Below are 27,391 nucleotides of genomic sequence, written 5' to 3' on the forward strand. Positions count from 1 at the left end.
CCTTATGATTGTTGAAAGTGTAAAGCTCATATCTTTCAGTATGATTCTGGGTTGTCTTCTACCTTGTTCTTTGTGTAAAACATGACTGTTGTAACTCTGCCCTGTTAAAATGAGTGTATTTACTGTATAAGATCACTTAAAGCAAAGCAGTGAGGGCAAGCAGACAAACTCTTGTTCAACAAAAACAGGTACATTTTATTCATGTGGTGAAACACTTAATGAAAAATGCCTTTTACACAACCTTCCAAGACAGCATTACAGAGATACATTCCATCCATACATTACAGAGGAACAGTTTCAGAACCACTGCCTTTATACTGATACATTAAAAATAGATCTATAAACTCCTTGTTTGGGCTTCTGGTAGCTTCTACAGTCTAAGACGCAGAAATCGAGCAGCTCCTGAATTAAAGATCCACATCAGACAGTGTCTTCATCTTCCATCAGATGAGGTCCAGTTCTCCATCTCCCTGCAAACAGAATCACAGGTCACCCTCTCCTGTTACAGAACTATAAGAGAATACAGGTTAAAGCGTGTAGCAGGCCTTCTAGTCAGGTTTATGTAGATCAGTTCAACTAAAACCTGTGCCAGTCCTGCATATGATCTCCCAAGATAAAAAAACATCACGACAAAACAGTCTGCCATGATGGTATCGACTTGGGGTGAATAATGAATAAACGCATCATTACCTCAACCTACAGTCAGGCCAGTTAAATCCAGGAGGATATTCCCTGTAGAGGAAATTCAGACAAGTGAGACAAAAAGTACAGTTAAAAACTAGTTAAAAATGAAGCACAACTTTTGCTCAGTGATTTTTTTTAATGTTTCTTCACTTTACAGTAAGAATAATGTGTTGATTTTAAAACATCACAGCAACCATATAATATCAGATTATTATAACTACAGGAAAACTTACCATATATATAGAGCACAAAGTCACTTTCAAGAGGATAAAACACCAGCTGTTTTGATGTGATCAGTACCTGTGAAGAAAAAGCACTTTAAAAAAAAGTTGTTTTTTTTACCCAAAGCAATCTGACAGAGTGAAGAGTCTGTACTCAGAGGATGAAGTTCATCATGTAGATCAAAATGATTAGATGCAGTCACTGTACAGACATCAGATAAAAGACAAGATAGATCAGAGGATGAGTAGATTATGAGTCCAGGAACTTTTGCTACGACTCCTTCACCTTTCCTATTCCTCTTCTCCAGAAGAAGGTGGAGGTAGAGAAGAGGACAAATTGAGAGAAGGAACATCAGTAATGTGGACAGCTGATCCAATTTATTACAATGTTGGCTACTAATGAAATGAGCCAATCACAATACTCGCTTTCAAGTTCATCTTTCAGCTCAATACAGTCCAGCCAATCACAGCTGCTGAAAGCTGTCAGCACAAACACGGCCATCTTTTTATCTGTGTTCATTGTGGATGTTAAACTCCTGCTTGTTGCAGATAATATACTATATTTACAAATCAAATAAAAAAAATAGTGTAGAAGCCTTACATTAATCTTATTACATTTTTTATTATATACTTAAAATAAAAGTGGGTGTGGCCAATGATGTCATTTGAAAATCCCTAAAGGTCTTTGAGGGAAGGATGATCTCTGAGGAGGATTTTAAGCAGATTTTCATCTCATGTTATCTGGACAGGCAGCCACAAAATCAGTTTCCAGTTCAGAGAGGATCAGTAGGAAAAGAGGTATACGGGTGTCGTGCCAAACTCAGCACCCCTGCCATGAAAAGCACTCTCTCTCGGGAGCACATTTCTAAGCAAAGTTAATGCAATTATCTTCACTCATCAATATGCACTGCTGAGGGAGTGTTTTTCCTGGCAGGGGTGCTGAATTCAGCACAATACTGGTATTTTCAGTTTCTGGACACAGCCCTAGTGAGTCAGTCAGCCTGTTACCCACCTTTTCCACTTCAGCTGGTAACAGCAGGCAGTCTTAAATGAAGTGACGACTCGCCTGAAAGAAAGGACACTTGATTTAAATACATTAAACTTTACATTTTGAAGTTAAAATAAAATTCTCATGCATTAATTTAAGCATGTTTACCCACAGACTAGGGCGGCCCCCACCGGTGAGGGAGCAGCCCACTCTCAGAGTGGGTAAGGCTCCACCACAGCACAGCGTCAGGATATCACTAAAACAGCAACACCTGAGCCGAGCCCAAACGGCACAGCCTTCCTTTACCAGCAGAGTAACACTCGCTCAGGCACGGTACACGCCTGCACAGCTGACAACCACTGGACCAGTTCACCATCAACTCAGTGAAGAGCTACTCACCAGGATCAGGGAGCCAATCAGATCCACACATGGTGAACTCCGGTATAGGGGGAAATCAGAGGGTCACCTGTAAATACAGGAAGAAACAGATGAATGCTAAATTAATTGGCAGAAGACAATATTAATATTACAGTAGAAACTGTGCATCACATCCACCCGTGTTTCTATTTCCCCAATTAAAAATCTAAAGTTAACCAAATCAGAATAATTTTTCAACTATGCTTAATAATCTATTGGGCAACATGAATGCAAGTCACGTCAAATTGCAGAATTTAGCATCTTGCTTTAGGGCTTCCTGCATGTATTAAAGCAAAAAGTAAAGTTATTTCTCTCTCTTTTTTAAGTAATCCAGTGTTTAACAGGACCGGTGTTCTGACGAGTTGTGCTACCCATCGATATGTGCTTCTTACCACCATTGCGCATGCCCACATTTGTAGTGTCTGTTTTTACGGAAATTCTGCTTTATTTTGGGTATTAAACAACCGCAAACTGCATTATTAGTGATTCAAATGTGTAAACGACATCTAATAGTACAAGACCATCATTAAATACATCAAAAATACTAAAACGGGCTCTAATCACTCAAACTTACTTAATCATATGCTGATATGTAATCGGGTTTTTCCAATATCCTACCCAAACTTCAGCAAGGAGTATTTTAATATGACGCTTTTATTCTGGTATTTTTTCGTTTAAATATACGTTAAACTAGAGTAGCACGGTTTTGCGGGGAAGCACAATCCGACAGGACACCGGTCCAGAACTACAGTCAGGCCTACAAACACGTGGTGCTGCTCAGATCCTGCAGCAACCGAACCACCACACTCACCTACCCAGGTAAAATCATTTGGGTTTACCATCAAGAAATAAAATACGTTTTAATTAAGTAAAGTTAATAAAACTAATTAAAATAAAAACTCGACTATAAAATCAGATGGATTTTATTCCTATATCAGGACAGAGAGCACATCCTCAGCTTTAAAAAATAGTTTTAGCGAGTTAGCTCGCTAGTTGAGCTAATTTCAGAAATGTGTGTAAATAAACTCTGTTAATATATTAATACAGAACATACCGGCCCACCGTTCCTCTGTTTTTACGTCAGATCCATCGCTGTTTCGCTAAAACACGGATTAAACCGGTACCGAGCCGCACAGAACCGCGAATCAGCCATACTGAACACCGCCGCGAGAGAGCGAGAAATCCCGCTCGCCCTGTTTATATACCCCCGAGTCTAACCCCGCCCACTGAAACCAGGGAGCGTTCCATTTAGCTCCACACTGCCTACTCCCTACACCCTAGATAAGGCTCTTAACTATTTCGTACACCCTACACCCCACAACCTGCCATTTCCTATTCCCTACACTCTAAAAACTGCCCTTTCATACTCCCTACACCCTAGAAGATGCTCTTTCCTATTTCCTATACCCTAGAAAGTGCCCTTTCATTCTCTCTACATCCTACACAGAGCCATTTTTTATTCCCTACACCCTACAAACTGCCCTTCCCTACTTCCTACACCCTACAAACTGCCCCTTTCTGTTCCCTACGCCCTACAAACTGCCCTTTCCTGTTCCCTACACCCTACAAACGGCCCTCCCTATTCCCTACACCCTACAAACTGCCCTTTAATACTCCCTAGACCCTACAAACTTCCTTTTCCTGTTCCCTACGCCCTACAAACTGCCCCTTCCTGTTCCCTACAAACTGCCCTTTCCTGTTCCCTACACCCTACAAACTTCCCTTTCCTGTTCCCTACACCCTACAAACTGCCCCTTCCTGTTCCCTACAAACTGCCCTTTCCTGTTCCCTACACCCTACAAACTGCCCCTTTCTGTTCCCTACGCCCTACAAACTGCCCTTTCCTGTTCCCTACACCCTACAAACTGCCCTATAATACTCCCTACGCCCTACAAACTGCCCTATCCTGTTCCCTACGCCCTACAAACTGCCACTTCCTGTTCCCTACGCCCTACAAACTGCCCCTTCCTGTTCCCTACGCCCTACAAACTGCCCTTCCTGTTCCCTACACCCTACAAACTGCCCTTCCCTATTCCCTACACCCTACAAACTGCCCTTTATTACTCCCTACACCCTACAAACTTCCCTTTCCTGTTCCCTACGCCCTACAAACTGCCCCTTCCTGTTCCCTACAAACTGCCCTTTCCTGTTCCCTACACCCTACAAACTGCCCTTTATTACTCCCTACACCCTACAAACTGCCATTTAATACTCCCTACACCCTACAAACTGCGCTTTCCTATTCCCTACACCCTACAGAGTGCCATTTCCTTTTCCATTTCCTATCAATGAAACCAATCAACAAGCTCGACCCAAAGGTGCTCAGTGATTTTTTTAATGTTTCTTCACTTTACAGTAAGAATAATGTGTTGATTTTAAAACATCACAGCAACCATATAATCAGATTATTATAACTACAGGAAAACTTACCATATATATAGAGCACAAAGTCACTTTCAAGAGGATAAAACACCAGCTGTTTTGATGTGAATAAAATATCTTATTAATGTTTAAAATTGGATTCAATCTAGTAGAACTTTTTTAGTTTTTGGAAACTGATCTGAACACCGTTGAAAAAATTTGAATGTTTGATGAATTTTAAAGCTTTGTTTAGATCTGATGTGAGTAAAGAGAAGCGAGTAGGCTTCGTAAAACAGAATATATTAAAATATCACGAGGAAAGATATTCAGCGGACATGAAGGGAACGCGGACTGTACCAAGTTAAATAAAAATAATCGAGCAAATAAACTGTATTTGAATGTAATGTATTTTGATTTCTGCTTCTCTATTCGAGCACTAGAGGTCAGAATCTGCCTTTAAATCTCTCAGCTTTAACACACTGTAGTCCACAGCAGCTGAATACTTTATCTGCTCAATTCATTTATTTAACACTTTATGAAGGGTCCTGATACTACACTACTGATCAATAGTCAATAATACTGGTAATGATTAGTATTGCTTCTAATATTTTCTGTAGATAATTACATACAAATGATTTAAGCTACAAACTTGTGATTATACCACTTTTACAGACAGACTCTTAGTTTATCCCAATTACAGTGTGCCCAGATTTTACTTAGACTTATTTTTATAGCTGAGATGTATAAGCAGCTCTAATATAATAATATAATAATAATTCCATATTGCTAAAACCACAGTGAAAATGAACAGGACATCTGTAATTGCTGTCAGGTCTTTACTCACATAACATAAAGAGAGCACTTCCCTTTCTGAATCAGTTTCTCTGATTTTGCTATTTATAGGTTTATGTTTGAGTAAAATGAACATTGTTGTTTTATTCTATAAACTACAGACAATATTTCTCCCAAATTACAAATAAAAATATTCTCATTTAGAGCATTTATTTACAGAAAATGAGAAATGTCTGAAATAACAAAAAAGATGCAGAACTTTCAGACCTCAAATAATGCAAAGAAAACAAGTTCATATTCATAAAGTTTTAAGAGTTTAGAAATAATCAATATTTGGTGGAATAATCCTGTTTTTAATCACAGTTTTTTATGCATCTTGGCATCATGTTCTCCTCCACCACCAGTCTTACACACTGCTTTTGGATAACTTTATGCTGCTTTACTCCTGGTGTAAAAATTCAAGCAGTTCAGTTTGGTGGTTTGATGGTTTGTGATCATCCATCTTCCTCTTGATTATATTCCAGAGGTTTTTAATTTGGTAAAATCAAAGAAAATCATCATTTTTAACTCCTCTCTTATTTTTTCCAGAGCTCTACATATGTTTTGCATGTTCACTCTCTCTGACAGTACTGCTTCCTCCTCAGACTATATAGACATGGAGGAGCAGTTTTAGTTTTGTCATCAGTTGTAGGTTCTAAACAGTCTGTTTCTGTCTCACATCTTCATCATCATCATCATCATCAGACAGTATTCAGTGTCTCTGAAGTCAGAGCTCTCACTCAGCAGACTCAGTTCACTCACTGACTGATGACCCGGCTCTTCTACACAAAGAGACACCAGGTTTTATTGCTTTTCCCAAGATATCTGGCGTCAAGGCGTTCTGTAAAGAGAACTTTCCCACCGGGACGCCCGAGCGGATGCCATGCCCCGAGTCCACGGGGGGAGAATTCTCCCAAACTCTACACAATCTCTATGGTAACGTTTACAAGCCGAGAGGAGGAGGAGAAGAAGGAGGAGGGCTGGGGTAAGAAGTGGAAGTGGGGGAGAGCAGAGGGGATTCTGGGTAGAGCTAAAGGGCACAAAGGCCTGTTCAACACCATGACCATGGAGGAGGAAAGCCTCTGAGGCCTTAAAAATCAGACAACCCATAATATCAGCTGAGTAGAGCTTAGTCCCTAAGTCCCTACATTTTTTACTCCAGAGTCATTTAATTTTGAGTATCTGCCGATACAGAGTCCTGATCCGATAAATTACCAATGCTGTAAAAATAAAACATAAAGAAAAATAAATAAAAAGAAATGGAAAGAACACACCCAAATTATCTGTTTATGTTTCCTTTTTTATTTTTATTTTTAATTACTATTAAATTACGGTACCGAAACATGCGTTTGTAAAAGTGTAATATATTTTTCTAGCCTTAAAGAATAATAATTAATCGATTGCTTAATATATAAATAGAAACTTTATATTGAAGGAATTTTTAATTTACTTGAAGCAAACAGATATCAAATAGTGTACATATGTGTAAACTGCTGTTAATAATAGGTATTTAAATTTATATAAAAGAATCAGCATTAGACATAGATATTTAAACAATGCATTGTATTATTCACCACAAAATCTCCATCTATCTATTTTTATAATCTATTTTTTTAAATTCTGATATTTCCCTGTATTGTTTGGAGGGGACAGTAATAGGAATAGTGTAGTGAGGTTTAGGCCTGGCAGACTAGAGTCTTATTTACTGTATTATAATATCTCACACTGGTGTTAATGCTTTTATAATGGGAATATTGTAATGGGTCAACTAGCTGAGCTTAAGTGACTGAGTTTTAATGGAGAAAATAAACACTAGTGTAGCTCCATATTCCACACTCAACAAGAGAAAACGTGCATCAGCTGTGTGAGCATGTGTGAATGAGAATGATCACATTATCAGATCGGGGACATCTCTATTTTTAACCTAAAAAAAAAAGATCTTCAACTGGATTATTAGGACATTAGGCTGCTCTGACACCAAAAACAGATGCAAAACCTGCAAAATTTAAGTCATTTATAATCTTTATTTCATGATTTTATATTTACAAATACAAATATGACAATAGACATATTCGATTGTGTTAAATTAACAATTTTTTTCTTCAACACAAAACATATACATCCAGCAGACTCTCACTGGGGCTGTCCAGCCAGTATTATTCTCTGAAGTCTGTAAAGTGCATCAAGTTGAGCAAAATCAACAAGTAAAAAAAAAAACGTAATGGAGCCGCGTACCGACTGATAGTGTTTACACACCGTTTACATGCTGGTCTCTTCTGCAGCTTTGGGACTTTTTAAATTAAGACCTACATATACCTTCACTTCACAGTGATGTTTTATTCATTTTTTGCCATATTACAATGAATAAACAAATGTTTTAAACCTAATTTGACCTATTCAGTTACTTTGAACTGATAGAGGGACCGATTGATTGTGTGGCAGTATAGTGTACAGTATAGAGACTGTCCATTAATATAGACAACAAAATACATTTAAACTCACTGCAGGTCCTTAACATTCACTCAAGTGCCTGGTCTCATTTTAATTGTTCAACATTTTTGTTCACAATGTCACGTGATGCACCAAAAACTAATGCAGGAAGAAAAGGACAAACACTTTGAACTAAGAAGTTCAAAGCTTTAAAATAAAAATGACAAAAGATAAAAAGTGAATGCTGCCTTTCCTCCTGAGATGCTCCATAACCTGCACAGAGCACGCTAGTGTTTAGAGGTAGAGACCGAAGCTGAAGACGTCGTTTCCGCATCGATAATTTTTACCGTGTTTTAAAAAAAGGATAAATCTTCATCGGTGTGGCGACACCTTGTTTAGAGTGGAAGACTCTGAGAGGAGTGTCTGTCTTCCCCGGGATCTGTTTCAGTGCCCTGGTCTCAGGCCCTTTACAGTGAAAAAGAATGAATGGCTCTTTTATCTAATGGCATTCTGGACGGAGACAGAGCTAGGTGATAGGACTGAATTGATGGTTCAGACAAGGAAACCCGTCTGAGTGACTTCAGTCCAGAGACAAATACAGGAGCTTTAAATCGCTCCACCCTATTCATTCAGATATACCTGTGAAGAACCTATAAATACCCTTAAATGAACAGATACAGCGTTTGGACAATGAAACTGAAACACCTGTCATCATTTTAGTGTGGGATTTTAGGTTTCATGTCTAAATTGGAGCAGCCTGGTGTTCAATCTTCATTAATTGCACATTGCACCAGTAAGAGCAGAGTGTGAAGGTTCAATTAGCAGGGTAAGAGCACAGTTCTGCTCTAAATATTACAATGCACACAACATTATGGGAGACATACCAGAGTTCAAAAGAGGACAAATTGTTGGTGCACGTCTTGCTGGAGCATCTGTGACCAAGACAGCAAGTCTTTGTGATGCATCAAGAGCCACGGTATCCAGGGTAACGTCAGCATACCACCAAGAAGGACCAACCACATCCAACAGGATTAACTGTGGACGCTGTAAAAGGAAGCGGATTGTATCTCAAAAACATAATAAAACCACGGCTGTTCAAATCACGGCAGAATTCAATGTTGTGCTCTAAAACCAGGTGTTTCAGTTTCATTGTCCAACCCCTGTATATAATATAAGCACACACATTACACATTCACATTCACATGACATGACATTACATTAATACACAGTGATGTGACTACTAGCTGAAGACGACCAGGTGTTTAACATCACCTCCACATTGGCTGAGCTGCAGCAGCTCGTGGGATTTTAGGCGCGGTGTTTCTCGTCCCTGGTGTCGTCTTGGCGGAGGTGGTCTCTGTGTTCTTGGCTGTTTTGGCTTTGGCTGCGTTGATGACGGCAGTTCGGATATTTTTCGCATTCGTAGCTGCGGTGGGGCTATGAACAGTACGAGTCTGGTTTGGGCTCTGAGGTTCCAAGGTGGAGGCGAAACGCTTGGTCACTCGTAACGGAGAACCTCTAACAAACTTCTCACGATTCAAGAGCGTCTTCTCCTTCTCGTGGCCAGATTTCTCTGCAGGTCGCCGGTTTTGCTTAACCGTTGTTTCAGACTGAGCGCTGACCTTGTCTCGCGTGCTGCTGCTGCGTTTCAGCTCACTTTGGATGCTGGTGGGCCGCGTGATTGGCAATAAGCGCATGGAGGAGGTGCGTGGAGGAGTGAGGCGTGAAGCGCGAGGGGTTGAGGAAGCTTCAGGAAGGTTTGAATCAGCCTTCGCTCGCACCTTTGGAACGCCTGTGCTGTTGGAGAGGAAACTTCGGGGCATCATCCCTCTTTTAATAGACCCTCGAACTGAGGTCTTTCCAGAACGCAGGTCTTCCTTGGCCTGAGGAGATTCTGCTCCGTCTCGTTCCTCAGCTTGAAGTTCTTTCCTCCATTTGGAGCAGTGGCTGGGAGCCTGCCGTGAGCCCGCGGGAGGAGAAAGGACCTCATATGATCGAAGGCCTTTTACCAGAGTGTGGCACTCCACAGTCTCGCCCACTCGAGGAAAGGTGCGCTCTTTTTCCGGGCTGGCTGACTCCGGCTCCTGCGCTAGTACCACCTTTAGTACTACCTCAGCAGTGCAGGTTCCTGGCCAAACCTCCACTTCTGGACCTGTCGTACTGGTGGAATCCTCCAGAACTGTCGTGATCTTGTGTAGAAGATGCTGAGAGGTGGCTTCATCAGCATCCGTACTGTCCTGCTTCTCTACATCTTCCAAAACGCAGTCTGCAGTTACGTCTGCTAACCTTTCAGAAACCCTCTGAAACACGTCCCGTCTCTCACCTTTCTCCACGGTCTCTAACACCTTCTCAGCTGACTGTTCAGTAAAAAGAGAGAAATTTGTCGTATCCGTATCCTGATGCTGCACTGAGCTTTTCTCCTCTGGAGAAATAAAGGCATTATCAGTAGATGCTTTTACTGGATTAACCCTCGCAGTAGTAGCAGTGTTATCTGGGCTATCCAAACTATTGCAAACAGCTGTGTCTCTGTGAAGAACCCGTGCAGAGTCTGTTCTCATCACACGTTCTCCTGTTTTAGTTCTGTTCTGATTATTTGTGTTATTAACGCTGTCCGTGGTGAGTGCATGTCTGCTAAGCGCAGAGATTCTACTGTAACCCTCAGAACTGAGGAGTTGTTGGAGGTCTTGTCCCTCAGAAACGAGGGGTGATGTGGAGTTAGAGTCTGAGTTTTTATACTCAGTGCCGAGTGAGTGCTGAGAGTGCCTGCGGAGGCTGCGGCGGCTCCAGGTGTAGCTCAGGCTCCTCTCCAGCGTTCGCTCCAGGTCGTCAGGCTCTCGTCCCAGATCCAGGCCTCCACACAGAGCCAGCGAGCGTCGCTTCTCCACGTTCTCCCGCTCTCGCTCTGCTCGCCGCTGCTCCTGACGCTCCCGCTCAGTGTTCTCCTGAGACACAGGGTAAAGGACAGGACAAGCTAATTAATGCATGGAGACTAGGTCTGATATATATGTAATTTCCTGAATAAATCATTAAAAAACATAGCTCTACAGTAAACTATTTGTTAGGAAGGGCTGTCTTCTCTGATTTGAGGTAAAGAGAGGCACTTATATTCTTTAAAATATTTTATAAAGGTCTTTTATCAAAGCAAAACAAAGTATGATTTTGTCCCAGTTGTTTCTATTACTTTGCCCTGAAAGCATTTAAATAGGCTGAGGTGAAAGTGGTGCATATCCGCTCTTTTTAATCATATGTGAATGGCAAATAAACCCCCCACAAAATACATCTGACATTTTCCTTTCCAGGATCTGTTTGGGAGTCAGTAATAATGCAAAGGCCATTAAAAATAATTTTCTGGCGTAAAGTGAAGGTAGGACTGTTTCAGATTTTTTTATTTATTTATTTGTTTGTGTTTTGTGCCATATCAGCAACAAATTGGCTCTTTTATGGCATCGACAACGTTCGCGACTCGAGCATCACAGACTTAAATCAGTTTCTTCATATAAAGGACTTTCAGAAAATATAGTATTTTAGCTGGTGGAATCTTTTCGAACTGTTCCTTCATATTTGTAACCCTATAAAAGTTATTTCTGGTGGTTAAAAGTGCAGCACAGTCTACTTAGATGTGTTTAGTAGTTTGATAATTTGAAAATTAAGCTTGTGTACTCACTCGAACAGCTTTTTGGAAGCGATGGCAGAAGCAGTGAAAGATACGACAGGCCTCTTCCAGCTTAAAGGAATTCTCATCCTCACAGAAAAATTCCACCAAAGCTTCACTCGTCTTTCGCAAGCAGTCTACTTCATCCTGAGCTTCCTTCAGCCTCACTTCTGTAATCTGTAGGAGAAAACATCAAAAAGCTGCATTATTATGCATTATAATGACCTCTAGGGTGCAACATAAAATATAAAGCACACACACAGCATTATTTAGGAAGATTATTGCAATAAAAGTAAAATAAAAACAGTGATTCAGCTCTTACCTCCAGGAAAGTTCTTGTCTGCTGTTCAATCTCAGCCTCAGCCTGAGCGCTGACCCTCAGTGCTGCTACTCTGTTCTGTAACCGGCACAGATCTTCAAGCACAGACTCCTCTGATAACCTAAACAAACACAGATGGGGGTCAGAACTCGTTCATCTAATCTTATCTTATCTTCCTTTCCAAAAGAACTATGGGAACATAACACAGAGAAACGTTAAAGAATGTTCGACATACTTAAAAAAACACAAACGACTGGTATATTTGAGATTGCAGACTTTTAGAGAGAAAGCAGGCGGCGCTGAATGTATTTATCACTCAAACGGTTAAATAACTGACCTTGAGGCTGAACTGACGTGACTCAGCTGGCTTGGAAATGTCAGCAAGTCTTCATCCTTTTTCACAGCCTCCTGTTAAAAAAATATATAATATAAAAAAATATATAAATTTGCAAAAATGAACAATTCTCCATAAATAAGTCTCATCAAATTCATGAAACACTCATTACATGCGTTGGCTTTGTCTATTAAAAGCAAATAAAACATTTTAAAACAAACTTAAAAAATAATCTTATATGGAATCCCTTAAAAAATATGTGATCTTAAGAAGTACAATAAAACTTAATCCAATTACACGTAATACATCCGACATACTTTCCAGTACATGTAGTGGACAATCACAGTAAATGCTATTCAAACGTCCATTCTTACGTCAGTACCTGTAACCTGAACCCGTCAACTCCATTCAGACAGATTAAAGAGCTACGAGGAACTACACAATGCAGCATCACTGCTTTACAGCGTGGGTTTACACTCTGTAAAATGAACATTGTTGTTTTATACTATAAACTATGAACAACATTTCTCTCAAATTACAAATAAAAATATTCTCATTTAGAGCATTTATTTACAGAAAATTAGAAATGTCTGAAATAACAAAAAAGATGCAGAACTTTCAGACCTCAAATAATGCAAAGAAAACAAGTTCATATTCATAAAGTTTTAAGAGTTCAGAAATAATCAGTATTTGGTGGAATAACCCTGATTGGTTTTTAATCACAGTTTTTTTTTTCATGCATCTTGGCATCATGTTCTCCTCCACCAGTCTTACACACTGCTTTTGGATAACTTTATGCTGCTTTACTCCTGGTGTAAAAATTCAAGCAGTTCAGTTTGGTGGTTTGATGGTTTGTGATCATCCATCTTCCTCTTGATTATATTCCAGAGGTTTATAATTTGCTAAAATCAAAGAAAATCATCATTTTTAAGTGCTCTCTTTTTTTTCAGAGCTGTACATAACTGTACTTGAAAGAGTGAGAAAGTGAAAGCGTTTATGTGATTACATCATAGCATCAGATCTGTAAAAGCTTAAAACGTACCATGGCAACAAAATGCAGGAGGTTCATGCCTGGTTTGTTGGCTTTGGTGTCGGCCAGTTTGAGAAGAGAGGCGATTCTGAAGCCGGCTGCGTTTCCTGCGTAACCTCCCTGCAGGAACAAGAGCTCAGGGTTACTGTGTTATAGGGTGTGTAAATTTTTGAACAAGTACTTCATATCAGAGCCTGTGTGCTGACACAGCAATACTATGACTCAACAAAGGTGGCTTAAAAAAGTATTCATACCCCTTGAACTTTTTCACATTTTGTCACCTTACAAACATAAATTATTTTAAGTGATAGATCAACACAAAGTAGCACATAAATATGAAGAGGAACAAAAATGATACCCGTTTTTCACAATTTGCAAAAAGTGCAACCAGTTTCCTTTCAGAAGTCTTAACTTAATGAGTTAATAGAGTTAATCCAGCTGTGTGTAATTTAGTCTAGTGAACAAACAGCATCATGAAGACCAAGGAACTCAGCAGACAGATCTGAGTTAAAGTTGTGGAGAAGAAGCTCTGTTCCATCAATCCATCATCCAAAAATGAACAAAAAAGTATTTACAGCTGTTTCTACAAATCTACCAAGACATGACCATGATCCACCCAAACTGACAGATCAAGCAATGAGCAAAGCAAAGAGGCCAATGATCACTCTGGAGGAGCTGCAGAGATCCACAGTTCAGGTGAATCTGTCCACAGGGTAACTAGAAGTCCTGGACTCCATGACTGCACTCTATCACTCTATGACTTAAAATCTCAATAAAATACATTTAGGTTTGTGGATGTAAGGTGACAAAATGTTATAAAAAAATACCTTTGTAAGCCACTGTTTTCTCTCTTAATCTCTGTCTCAAATGCATTCACACGGACAACAGCAAACACTTACAGCATTCATGTAGTTCCCTGCCTTGAGCACCAAACGCAAGATGGAGTGAAGCCGGTGGCAGCTTAGCAATTCTGCAAAGAAGCAAGCATGGCATATAAACCACATTAAAACCTTTTTTTGTGAGTTTTTTTATTATATATATTGCATTCATCACAAAATCTAAAGCTCCAAAGAGCTCTCTGAGGTTCTAAGGAGAAGATCTCTGATGGTTTGCGATGGGGAGGGTCACGTGAAAGTGATTTATGAGGAAAGCTACAGTGATTTAAAGTGGCGACAAGAGCAAACAGAGCATGCAGCAAAGGAAAGAGTCACAGGCCCCCCGCGGACGGCTTTACCTCGAGCTGCCTCCCCCAGACATCTGGCCGCCACACAGAGAGAGGTCACAGCGGGGTCGAACTCCTGCTGCAGCATCATGGCATCCAGACGAAGGCGAACGCTAATGGACACAGGCGGTGAGGGGAGGGAAGAAGAACTGATCAATCAGCAGTGCAAGTACCTTTACTTGTCTTTGTTTATATTGGGGAGGGGACTGGCCAGAGTTAAAACGAGAAGAACTTTAGGGAGGGGTATCCAGTTACTGAGGAAATTGGTAAGAGTGTGGTAACGACTGGGGAGAAATGGTTGGAGGAGTTTATAACTTACTTCGGTACTTCCACCAGAAAGAGCATGAAGAGATCTGGCTCTCCAAGCGTGCTACGTTCTCCATTAAACCTCTTCAGCCGTGCTTCCTGTAAAAATAATATTATATATAAAAAAATTCAGTATACAAAACAGTAAACACATCTAAAACCAACTCAACATAATAATAAGTGACTTTAAAGCAGGGTCCATACACTTTTTAACCAAGCCGTTAAAATGTCCATGACTTTTCCATGACTCTGCAGCAAATTGTTGTGACCATACAATCTTAAAACAATAGTACAGATATTTTACAGCATTGTGTTTATTATGCATTATTTAGGTCTGAATAAGGCCAGACAGCATTAAACCAGCTTTTTTCTCTCTCTGAGTAAATTTAATATAGTTGAAGCTGAAAATCCAGTCAGATTAGGGGCCCACGCAGACAGCTAGCTAATGCAAAGTCAGCAAAACAGCTTATATCAGTAGATAAACAGAAACACTATGATTATAGAGCAAATTTCCACAACTTATCCAGGGTTGGAAAATGCCATTTTTAAACTCAATGATTTTTCCCAGTTTTTCCATGATTGTATGAACCCTGTTAAAGGTAAAGTCCTGCTAATTTGAAAGGGGACACAAGTCTATAATAATAGAGGCCTAATTTTCTACTAATAATCACTACAGTGGTTCCCAAGAAGGCCAAGGCAAACAGTGAAACTGTTATACCCTTACTAAATATAACAATTTCATTAATATTGAAGATTACATTGATCCAACAGCAGGTACTGATATTGGGCCAATATCTGCAGGGAATTCAGAAAAAGATGTTGAAGGTGCAACATAATGAATTTAACCTAATGATCATTAAATGTGTTTAGATGCATTTTAATTCAAAGACAAAAAAAAGGTAAAAATCCAATCGATGCACATACATAAACCTGAGAAATCAGATAATGGGGAAACTAAGGATTGACAATCTGGCAACAACAGCATATACTAAACGGAAAACTAGGGAAAACAGTGCTTTAACTAACTGTTTTTTCAGGTGCAACCAAAAAACAAAGGTGATTAATCATCAAAATGGTGCAAAACCTAGTCTGTATCAAATTTCTACTTTTTCTTAATTTAAAACAAAGTTTGTTACTTTCTACCAGCCAATAACTGCACAGAAGCATCTGATGTAACTGTCAAACTTTCAGACCCACTTCACTTTCTATAGATATATAGATATTTGTGTTTTTTAAGGTTTGCAATAAAACACAAAGCTGCCCAACACAAGACCAACATCCGTCCTATCCAGTTAAGTGTGCACACACGCACAGACTGAGAGGATAAAAGAAATAAAGAAATCAGAGTAAGTGTATACATGAGCTGAAAAAATCTAATTACTGAGCTAAACTTCAGTTCTCTTTATTAGATTTCCAGACCTTAATCTGATCTGAGGAATCGGAATGTGCTGTTTATATGAACGCTTGAGAAATCAGATAAGAGCAGAAATGCAGTTATGATCAGATTATTGCGCTTGTAAACACACTCATTGTTGTATGTCATGCTCTTGGCTCTTTCGTGCTTTGAGGTGGTACATTACGAATACGTATCTATATAGACAGGGTTAATACAGTTTTTAACCAATAAATTTCCATTACTTTTCCATGACTTATCTATACATTCAAGGCAAATTTTCATGACAATATGATTGTTATAATATCAAAATAAATCAGAAATCAACTAAAACTATAAACAAAATTTATTACAGTAGGCCTAAAATTAATAGTATATATAAATACATTTCTTTAAGCAATGTTGACACACAATCTTCAATAATAAAACGTGTCAACTTTTGAGAGCTCTATTGTTTAGGGCTAAATTACTGAAGTAACTCTGAGCTGATGTATTTGGTAGCTCAAAATTGCTTTTCTCTGTCAAAAAAAAAAAAAAAAAAGATTTGTAGATTGGAAATATCTGTGACTTTCCAAAACTTATCCAGGTCTGGAAATTGCTTTTTTAAAATTCCATGATTTTTCCAGTTTTTTTATGGCCGTATGAACCTTGTATAGAGCTATGCATGGAATTTAAATATTGATATTGTTATGGGAAAAATAAAAAAAAGTATTTTTTTTTGATTATTCATCAGATAGCTTTTTTGATTTTTGTAGAACAATGTTTTTATACTGAGCCTCACAGAATTTGATATGTGGACCTTCGCTAGAGCACCAATTCAACAGCAAACTAGCAGTCACTGTAATACACAGCAGACAGGTAAAAGGATGTAAATGGAGGTAAATGGAGGAAAGTATTACCTCTTCGCTGTCAGGCAGCAGCTTGCAGAGCTCGGCGAGTTTTTCGGCCCCGTAGCGCTCCCCGGCCCCCTGCCTCACATCCTCCACAATCTCCTTGGCTGCGCTGTGGAGAAAGGAAACACCGCGTGTGAGAATGACATCAATTTCCACAACATCCCTGAGGCGTGCTATCTCATGCAGCGGCAGAATCAAAGCAGGGGTCACTGCAAACCCTGCTCTGTATTTTAGTTCATAACCTCAGGATAAAGACTCTACCTGAACCTTATGAGCAAAGTAAGTACCATCAAAGAAAAATACAGAGCAGTATATTTAACAAAGCAGCAAAAAGACAAAACGTGAACTTGACATTTCACCTGTTTTGTTCTTTTCAGATTTCAGACACAATTATCAAGCTTATCAAGGCGGCACACGGAAAAAAGGCTCCTAGACGCCACAATGGCGACAGAAAAAGATAGACTGGCTGTACAAACATACACACGGCTTCCTAAAGAATCCTCTGGACTACAGATACACTTCTAAAGACCTATACGCTTCTGAACTGCTGCCAAGTAAATGTAGTATAACCCAGTAAAGGTTTATGCTGCTAATACACATCTAATACACTTACATTACATTACATTAGACAGACGCTTTTGTCCAAAGCGACTTGCAATAATGATGTACAATAGAAGTTTAATGTAAAATACATTTAAGACAGGGCCGAAAAGAGGTCAAAAGGAAATAGTGTGATTGAGGAGGAAAGGAGGTAAAGAAGGAAATGAGGTAAATAGAAATAGAAAATGTTAGTGTGTTAGAGGTGTTAGAAGAGCTCTGTCTTCAGGAGTTTATTAAAGATAGTGAGAGATGCTCCTGATCTGGTAGTAGAAGGTAGTTAGTTAGAGGTGTTAGGAGAGTAAGAGCTCTTTGAAGAGCTCTGTCTTCAGGAGTTTATTAAAGATAGTGAGAGATTCTCCTGATCTGGTAGTGGAAGGTAGTTAGTTAGAGGTGTTAGGAGAGTAAGTGCTCTTTGAAGAGCTCTGTCTTCAGGAGTTTATTAAAGATAGTGAGAGATTCTCCTGATCTGGTAGTAGAAGGTAGTTAGTTAGAGGTGTTAGGAGAGTAAGTGCTCTTTGAAGAGCTCTGTCTTCAGGAGTTTATTAAAGATAGTGAGAGATGCTCCTGATCTGGTAGTAGAAGGTAGTTAGTTAGAGGTGTTAGGAGAGTAAGTGCTCTTTGAAAAGCTCTGTCTTCAGGAGTTTATTAAAGATAGTGAGAGATTCTCCTGATCTGGTAGTAGAAGGTAGTTAGTTAGAGGTGTTAGGAGAGTAAGTGCTCTTTGAAGAGCTCTGTCTTCAGGAGTTTATTAAAGATAGTGAGAGATGCTCCTGATCTGGTAGTAGAAGGTAGTTAGTTAGAGGTGTTAGGAGAGTAAGTGCTCTTTGAAGAGCTCTGTCTTCAGGAGTTTATTAAAGATAGTGAGAGATGCTCCTGATCTGGTAGTAGAAGGTAGTTAGTTAGAGGTGTTAGGAGAGTAAGTGCTCTTTGAAGAGCTCTGTCTTCAGGAGTTTATTAAAGATAGTGAGAGATTCTCCTGATCTGGTAGTGGAAGGTAGTTAGTTAGAGGTGTTAGGAGAGTAAGTGCTCTTTGAAGAGCTCTGTCTTCAGGAGTTTATTAAAGATAGTGAGAGATGCTCCTGATCTGGTAGTAGAAGGTAGTTAGTTAGAGGTGTTAGGAGAGCAAGTGCTCTTTGAAGAGCTCTGTCTTCAGGAGTTTATTAAAGATAGTGAGGGACGATCCTGATCTTTTAGTAGAAGGTAGTTTGTTCCACCATTGGGGAACTCTAAGCCTGTCACAATAATTGCAATATCATTTAATCGTACAATAATATTGTGTTTACTTGTTTGTTTGTTCACATATAAAACAGTAAACAGTATTTTAGCCAGTCATGCTTCAATAAACAATAACAAGAACTCTGTATGAGAACAGTCTGGATTAGATATTAGTTATTAGAGATTGCTAGATAAATGTTTAACAAGCTACAATTATTTTATTGGGTCAGTCTTATTATCAGATTTTAAGTTTGTTAAGAACAAACAGTTTAAAAAAATAAATAAATAAAAAAAAAACACAAATCTTTTCAGAGTTGAACCGAATTGAATTTCTCCACCAGAAACATTACATACAGGTGTCTCTTTTGCTTTGCTCTCAAGAGTCTTGCAAAAAGGGTATTAGCTCATCTTTTTGTCCCTTCCAGCCTGTAATTGTTTATGTAAGAGAATACTGGTGCCCCCCAGGAGCCGGTAATATGAAATAATGAAAAGGTACAAGGCCAGAACACAAAGAACCTCTCGTTGGCCATGGGTGAACGTAATTCATAGCACTTCCCCTCCTCAAAAAAAGTGGTTTGCTATACAACAGCCTGTGCGGTCATGGTAGATAAATACGCAAAGGGCGGAAACGAATGTTTTGGCCTTCATGGGCACTTCTTCATAATGTCTTTCAGAGCAAGTTGTGGCACATATCAGTCTCAGCGAGTTGCTCTTCAATTAGACTGACGCGGTCAATTGAAAGCCTATACGCATTCAGGGTACAAGTGCCGACATGAAGAGATACAAGCTTCCAACAATCAAAAGACATGAAGTTCTGTGACACTGAGATGCGCAACTCACTCCCATCAATCCCTTCACCATTATGCTCAATATAAAAAAGCCCACAAAAGGAAAACAAACTGAAGAAAGGACAATATTTGACAAGATTAGGCTTTATTGCTGACTTCTCATTTCAAGACCACCCATAAAAGTGGTAAGGGAAACTGTCAGGGCACAGGAGAGACGTGTATATATTTTACAATAACGTCTACAATACAATCTACTAGTTTTATAGCTTTGTTTAGTTTAACTAGTTTAAAATATACAAACAAGTCTAAATATTGAATTGTATCGTTACAATAACAGTTCCTGAATACCAAATCTATTTTACTTTCACTCAAAAGTTCATGTGTCTGACCTTGGCCTTCTTTGCATGTAGTGTACAACATAGTGGCTTCTTTACCTAAACAGTGCAACAGTATAGCATCTATTTAGCCTTATTGTGACTCATATGTCATTTAAACAAGCGCATGCAGGCTATTTCAGAGTGCAGGTACATTCACCTTAAAGACATAAAGCTCTGGAAAAAAAAGAAGAGAACTTCATTTTCTGAATCAGTTTCTCTGATTTTGCTATTTATAGGTTTATGTTTGAGTAAAATGAACATTGTTGTTTTATTCTATAAACTACAGACAACATTTCTCCCAAATTCCAAATAAAAATATTCTCATTTAGAGCATTTATTTACAGAAAATGAGAAATGACTGAAATAACAAAAAAGATGCAGAGCTTTCAGACCTCAAATAATGCAAAGAAAACAAGTTCATATTCATAAAGTTTTAGAATCAATAATTGGTGGAATAACCCTGATTTTTAATAACATTTTTTTCTCATGCATCTTGGCATCACGTTCTCCTCCACCAGTCTTATACACTGCTTTTAGATAACTTTTATTATAATTAGTTTGGGAATTCTATACTTATTTTTTTCACCTACTTTAGTCCACACTGTGTGTATGAAGCAACAGTTACTGAAGCATCGCTGGATAAAATACTGTTTACTGTTATATATGTGAACAAACATACAAATAAACACAACAGACAATATCATGTTTATCAATAATTATTGGGGTTATGTTTATTTATTGTATGATAAATCGATAATGCAATTATTCTGATTACAACAGAAGCACATGTTACAGGTGACGATAGATCAACACTTTATTTATCTCAAAGGAAATTTACGATTACAGATTGTAGTTCTCAGGGCCAGAGGTGTTTAGATGGCCTTTACCTCATTAAACCTCACAGCCCATTAAATTTACAGACAAGGACAAGAAGAGCCTAAATCTCACAGTGTCTCACTGAGTCACAGTGCTGACAACTTCAATTTGTTCTCACTTTAAATCTGTGCCTTAAATTAGCCACTAACATTCAACCCAGCTCTATTAACAGGTTACAAGATTCCTCTGCAGGGAGCTGTTCCCTTTTAGAAAGTGTGTTTGGGGTTCAACAAACACGTGACCTTCACCCTTAACTGACCATCAAACTCAGCACCTCTCCTCAACAGCTGTCCACTCCTTCCTCTCCACCCCCTGCTTTTCACACCCCCCCTCTCCTCAAAACACCAATCTACCATTCAAAACAAACAGACCGGTCTTCTGCCCGTCAAGGGAAGCATTAAAGGCTTCCCTTTATAGGCCAATTCAAGACACCTCCATTTCCTCTTTCCCCCCCTAGCTGCACCAACAACATCGCCACCTTCACATTTAAACTCTGTATTCAAAAGCCCACACTGCTCTGTGCGACAAGAAAGTGTGAAAAGTAAATGATAAAAAGTCCTTACGTTTTGAACTGTCGTAGAAATATCCCAACGTTCATGCTGCGCTTTGAGTCCAGTATGGAAACCTGCAAAGAGAAAAAAGCACAGGGATTAATACTGTATATTGACACATTAAGCAAGTTGGAAAGCACAATTAATCAATTTTAGCCAGATGTTCCAAATAAATGAGAAATAAATCAATGATAAAACACTGTTAATGAATTGGATCTACACCAGACATAGGTAGTAAACAGTTACACACTTGTAAACACTAATAAAATTCCTATGAGATTAATGACTTTCTTGAGTTTTGAAGAACAGTAGTCTGTTTATATTGTTTTGTATACTTTGATTTATGCTTGCTTTTGAGGATTCCCAATTGATTTTTGGCCAAAAGTCTAAAAACTAAACTAAAAAAAGAAAAATTAGCTATAGGTTGATATGCAGATGCTTGTTAAAAAGGGACCATGCTACTGTTTTGTAAGGAATTAAATACTCGAGTAGCTTTTGGAAAGGTAGTTCTACCTGAGTCAGCATGACTTTCTTTACCCACGTCTGATCTACGCCAGCACCTACAGTTATCAATGACCTAAGGCATTTGGAAACACGACGTCATCACAGAGCTTATGTGTTTACGAAAAAGGTCACTGAGATAAACTGTCTATTGGAGACAAGAACCCGACAAAAGACCACAAGCTGCATTAGCTCTCAGATTTCACTCTTTAAAGTCTTACCACTCTACTTCACAACAACAAGGCTTTTAACAACTAAACCACATAATCCCTTTGTGATCTCACTGATGACCAGGAATAGGGGTTCCCCATTTAGATAAAAATAACATACTGTGATTGCGATGGATAAAGCACACCCAGCATTTCCTCCAACAAAATCACTAAGGTTTCCTGGATCACTTGGAGTACCCTGATTTATTAAAATCACCACCAGAAACACACCTGAAGCTTTAGAGAAGAGTCAGAATATTCTATATTCCCTGTTTTATTCAAAACCTCATTTAAAAAACACTTGTAAACTGAGGTATGAAGGGGTTGAGCTGAACTTTGTTAGGCTGAAAAGGTGACATCAGGGAAACAATGATTCCAAACAGGCTGTTTATGCACCATAGTTTTTTTTCCCATATATGGAACATAAAGGCGCGAGACATGATATTGGGTTTACAATAATGTGACGAGACTTTAACAATATATATATATATTTTTTTATTTAAGTTGAAATATATGATTGATATTTTATTTGACTGAAACTCACAAAAGGCAAAACTGAAGGTGAACTTTTATTAAATTATTACTCTGACTATGAATTATCTATGATTTATCATATGCAGCTGGTTTGACCAAAAACCCAAAAACTTCTCTCCTTTACGATCTCACACGAGTCTCTTCGGACCTTAGAACTATTGATAGAATCCCCTCTTTGAGGGTTCTCTATTTAAATGGCAATACCCCTTAATGGTTTTATACAGATCTAGCAACCTATGCCTGATTCTCAGCCTTTTGCTTTGTAGCATGTGTTTTGGATTTTGCGTCGCTTTGCAGTTTAAGCTATGGAGACAAAATTTATGTGGGCGAAAACACAAGGCTCGGTGGACCACACACGGAACAACGTGAAAAGTCAGTAGACGTCAACAAAGAAGTGTGTGTGTGTGTCACTCAAATAGACCAGTGTTGCTGATTGCCACCCAAAATGATCAAACATTTGTTTTGGTTACCTGTGCACAAGCCTAGCAATGCACATTTAACACCTGACGAGAAGAAGTATTTAATATTTTGCCGTTTTAATCCCATCACACCCAAAAAGAAACATCAATTTGTGAAACAGTGAGAGCAGCTAGCTCCTCTAACCTTGTCAGCACAGGCTTCTTGTGGAGACCTGCAGCGTCGCAGGCTGCGTCTGAAGCTGTCCCCTCGCTCAGTCTTGCGTGCCTCCTTCTGGCCGAAAAGTTCATTCAGAGAGTGCAGGTCAATGGGGAAGTCGTCATCAGCAGCCAGAGAGAAGCTCCATACGTTCTTACATCCTTCCACTCGCTCCTTGGGGATCCGCTCCCAGTTGAGATTGCGAAGCCGCTGGCGGCGCACGGCGGAGTCCAGGCGGCCGAGGGAGGTGGCCGGGGTCGGCGGGGGTGGTGGAGGAGGAGGAGGTGGAGGCGGGATCGGTGGCGGCGGGACAGGAGCGTCCTCCATGGCCGTCACTTCCGATGCCTGGCTGCCGACAGCGCCAAGCGGCGTTCCATGAAAGGCCCGAGACTCTTTAGGGTCCACGCAGAGGCGGATGTGCATGGAGGTCAGGTGCGGCCAAAGGGGCTCACAAAGCAGCCACTGACCTTGTGCCAACTCCTACAGGGCCCTCTCTCGCCGAGGCTGTCTCCTATTAAGTTTCCGATGCTTATCTGCAAGGGCAAGAGAGCATGAGATTGAGAACAGTGGCAAAGAAGACAGATATCAAGTTGTGTTTCAAAAAACATCTACGCGGGCATAACCCACCCATTCCCGTTCTGCCTTAGCAGCCATTGTTGGCTCTGTAGACAGACCTTAAAACCAAGTGCGGATCTGTTTACAGCCTGTTTGTAATGAACTACCACTAGCAGTGGACAATGGCTACAAGAGAGTAGGGATGACATCATGCTCTCAGCCAGCGCACTTTCTAAGTAAAGGTCAGCGTGCCATTCGGGTTGTTTACTGCCGTGACGCTGCCCTGAGTGCTCAAACACCTGGCAACTCTTCTCCTCTAATTAGGATGAGAGGGCCTGTAATGAGCACACATGCTCTCGGCTCGTGTCGCAGCCAGAAGAACATCAAGCCCTCCATCCCCTTCACCTGAGCTTACACTTTTTTCACAAGTTTAAGGTGCGTGGGGGGAATGTACAGCACGAATAAGAGTGCTAGGGACCGGTGTTTAGTCCTGCTTGGCTACACCAAAGCTGGTGCCTTCACTTTTCTCTGCCCTTTGATTACTGTGAAGAAGGAAAAAGTAGTGGGAGGTGGGGAAAGAGAGGGAGAGATACTGACACAGAATCAGAGAGTTACTGGCAGAGATCAGAAATTCCAAAGCTTACTGGAAAAACAACAGTTTGGATGGGAAACGAGCTCAAATATGGAAGGAATTAAAATGTATTGATTTCTGCAGCAGTGGAGAGGAAACTGCAAAACAAACAAAGCAAAGCCTCCACACAGAGTTGCAGTTGTGAAATAGTGCACTGAAACTTTCCTAGAGAAAATCAGGGAAGAAACTGAATAATAAGGGTCTAGAGGGACACAGAACAATTAGCAGTGAACTGTAGAGAAACTGTGTTGTCTGGAATGATGGTGCTCCAGTAACTAGGGCACAATTTATGTACTGTTGTGAATAGTTTAATTTTGCCAAATTTGACTTGGTTCTTTAATTTTCTTTCTATACCCAGGTTCATTGGGCTACCATTAAAAGTCTAAGTGGACTAGTATATAAGAAGTAGTACAAAAGTTAGTTTTTCGGGTACCACAGGAGGGCGCTGATCCAACTTAGAAAACAGTATTGGATTTTTCAAAATTACATTACATTGCATTTGACAGACGCTTTTATTCACAGTGATTTACAAATGCATGTACATTTAGCAAAACAGAACATAGAAAGTTAAGGCAAGAAATATATTTTGCTTTTTAAAAAATCTATTTTGCATTCAGATGCAAAAAAAACTATTATAACTTAAGTTATAGTTAATATTTACAGAATCTGGTAACTAACTAGATAGCTAGCTACTTGGTGTGTATAAAATAGGACCTAATCTACATGATGTTTACTAGAAAGTAAAAATCAACAAATAAACAAACACCACTGTTTGATGCTGGAATGACAGCACACTGCACAAACATTGTTTTTTCTCATTAAGCAGTGAAAGTGGTCCTAAAAGTGTGGATAGAGTATTTAGGCTGTTAACTATTTTAGTTAGTTTAGATATCAGTTCACTACTCTGTGTGAAAAAAACTGTCTCTTTCATATATTGAACAGTTAATTTACTCCAGTTTATTATTGCAAACTTTTACGAAGATAGATAACTAGCTAGTTAACTTAGTTATCTAGCTAAAAAATACCGCAGCTAAACCTAAAAGTAAAAAAAGTTGTAAAGTTTTAACTAGCTAGCCTAGCTAATAACTAACAGTTTACTAACTTAGTTTGTGTGGAAAAGTGTCCCTTTCATATTTTCCAGTTCATTTACAGAAACAAGGCTCTAAAGGCTGAGGAGTTTTAAGACACAACTTTTCCTAAGTTAGTTAACTAGCTAGTAACTTAGTTATCTAGCGAAAAAATACCGTCGCAAAACCTAAAAGTAAAAAAACTATAAGTTTTAACTAACCAGCTAACCTAGCTAACTACCGTTACCTGCTAAACGCGTAACCAACTAACAGACTTTCCACCTGCACCGGAGCTCCTTTAACGAGTTAAAACTCTTAAAAACTCCAAATAAACTCAGAAACAAAGTACTTACATTGTAGCTGGGGAAATTCCACACATTTTCTCAGTCAGTGTTTACAAGTAAATCCTTAAATTCGTCAGTTTTATCCAGTTTAAGCGCAGAGAGCCGCCCTGCTCCTCCTCTCAGCTCTGACTGAGAGACTCAGCTCAGGGCGCGAGCTCTGGCAGTGCAGGCTCGAGACTCGCGCATGCGCAGAGCCCGGGGGGGTTACCTGGCTCCAGGATGAATGTAACTGTACACTAATCTAAACTGTGAATTAAACCAATTCACCTTATTTAACCTGAAAATTGGAATTCCACTGAGTCAGAACATTGTCAGAACTCCTCAACTAAAAAATGTACGTATTTAAGGGGGTACGTCATCAATATAAACCTTATTTTATGTCTGCAGCATATTTGTTTAAATTGTATACATACAACTCTGGAAAAAAAATAACCAAATTAAAAACCTCTGGAATATAATCAAGAGGAAGATGGATGATCACAAACCATCAAACCACCAAACTGAACTGCTTGAATTTTTGCACCAGGAGTAAAGCAGCATAAAGTTATCCAAAAGCAGTGTGTAAGACTGGTGGAGGAGAACATGTTGCCAAGATCCATGAAAACTGTGATTAAAAACCAGGGTTATTCCACCAAATATTGATTTCTGAACTCTTAAAACTTTATGAATATGAACTTGTTTTCTTTGCATTATTTGAGGTCTGAAAGCTCTGCATCCTTTTTGTTATTTCAGCCATTTCTCATTTTCTGTAAATAAATGCTCTAAATGAGAATATTTTTATTTGGAATTTGGGAGAAATGTTGTCTGTAGTTTATAGAATAAAACAACAATGTTCATTTTACTCAAACATAAACCTATAAATAGCAAAATCAGAGAAACTGATTTAGAAACTGAAGTGCTCTCTCCATTTCTTCCAGAGCTGTAGATATGCTGTATTATTGAAGGTGTAAAAAGTATTCCCTTTCATTATTATGTAGGTAGAAGTATTGATACTTTAAAATTGTTTCAAATATGTCTGTAGAAGTTGAAGTATGAACTCAAGATTTTTTACTCTTTAAGTAAAAGTGTAAAAGTATTGGATTCAAAACTACTTAAAGTATAAAGGTAAAAGCAATGTAAGGCGAAATAAAGCCATAAGGGACAAAAGCTTAGGCCACACCACAGAGTCCTATAGTCCACTACCCCCTAACAGGATGATTTACGCATATATAGGTACAATGGGACTCTTTTTAAACTCTTGAGTGTGATAATAAAAATGATTATAAGTGAATTTAACTTAAGTATACCCTTTTCTAAGATGTCATGCATTATTTTAGCCAGCCTATATTAAAGAGCTGCACTATTTAAACCTCCTTTAAACTCCTTTAAACATTCTTCAAAATGTGTCACTCCACAGTGCTAATTCTGCTTTGCCCAACACAAATTTATCACCTTATTCCAGTGTGAG

General features: G+C 39.2%; 1 protein-coding gene, 1 long non-coding RNA gene and 2 other non-coding genes across 4 annotated transcripts; all 4 read right to left on the reverse strand.

Annotated features, from left to right (window-relative positions):
* Nucleotides 1-169: 169 nt before the first annotated feature.
* LOC103029928 (uncharacterized) lies at nt 170-3,517 on the reverse strand. Its single transcript, XR_001518320.3, has 6 exons — nt 3,365-3,517; nt 2,293-2,359; nt 1,918-1,971; nt 918-984; nt 691-732; nt 170-470 (listed from the first exon to the last, which is right to left on the reverse strand). It is a non-coding gene; the product is annotated as an uncharacterized LOC103029928 (long non-coding RNA).
* LOC125804883 (small nucleolar RNA SNORD63) lies at nt 802-877 on the reverse strand. The gene has a single exon (XR_007441104.1). It is a non-coding gene; the product is annotated as a small nucleolar RNA SNORD63 (small nucleolar RNA).
* Nucleotides 2,053-2,257, reverse strand: LOC125804882 (small nucleolar RNA SNORA74). The gene has a single exon (XR_007441103.1). It is a non-coding gene; the product is annotated as a small nucleolar RNA SNORA74 (small nucleolar RNA).
* Nucleotides 3,518-7,506: 3,989 nt separating the features above from the next.
* Nucleotides 7,507-26,081, reverse strand: fhdc2 (FH2 domain containing 2). The gene is made up of 12 exons (XM_022683695.2): nt 25,954-26,081; nt 23,336-23,880; nt 21,501-21,562; nt 17,088-17,190; nt 14,809-14,894; nt 14,502-14,602; nt 14,167-14,237; nt 13,280-13,387; nt 12,241-12,311; nt 11,907-12,024; nt 11,597-11,761; nt 7,507-10,874 (listed from the first exon to the last, which is right to left on the reverse strand). Exons 2-12 carry the CDS (start codon nt 23,768-23,770, stop codon nt 9,201-9,203), a joined length of 2,994 nt encoding a protein of 997 aa, XP_022539416.2. The 5' UTR covers nt 23,771-23,880; nt 25,954-26,081; the 3' UTR covers nt 7,507-9,200.
* Nucleotides 26,082-27,391: the final 1,310 nt, after the last annotated feature.

Source organism: Astyanax mexicanus, chromosome 10 (assembly GCF_023375975.1).
Source record: "Astyanax mexicanus isolate ESR-SI-001 chromosome 10, AstMex3_surface, whole genome shotgun sequence".
Classification (NCBI taxonomy): domain Eukaryota; kingdom Metazoa; phylum Chordata; class Actinopteri; order Characiformes; family Acestrorhamphidae; genus Astyanax; species Astyanax mexicanus.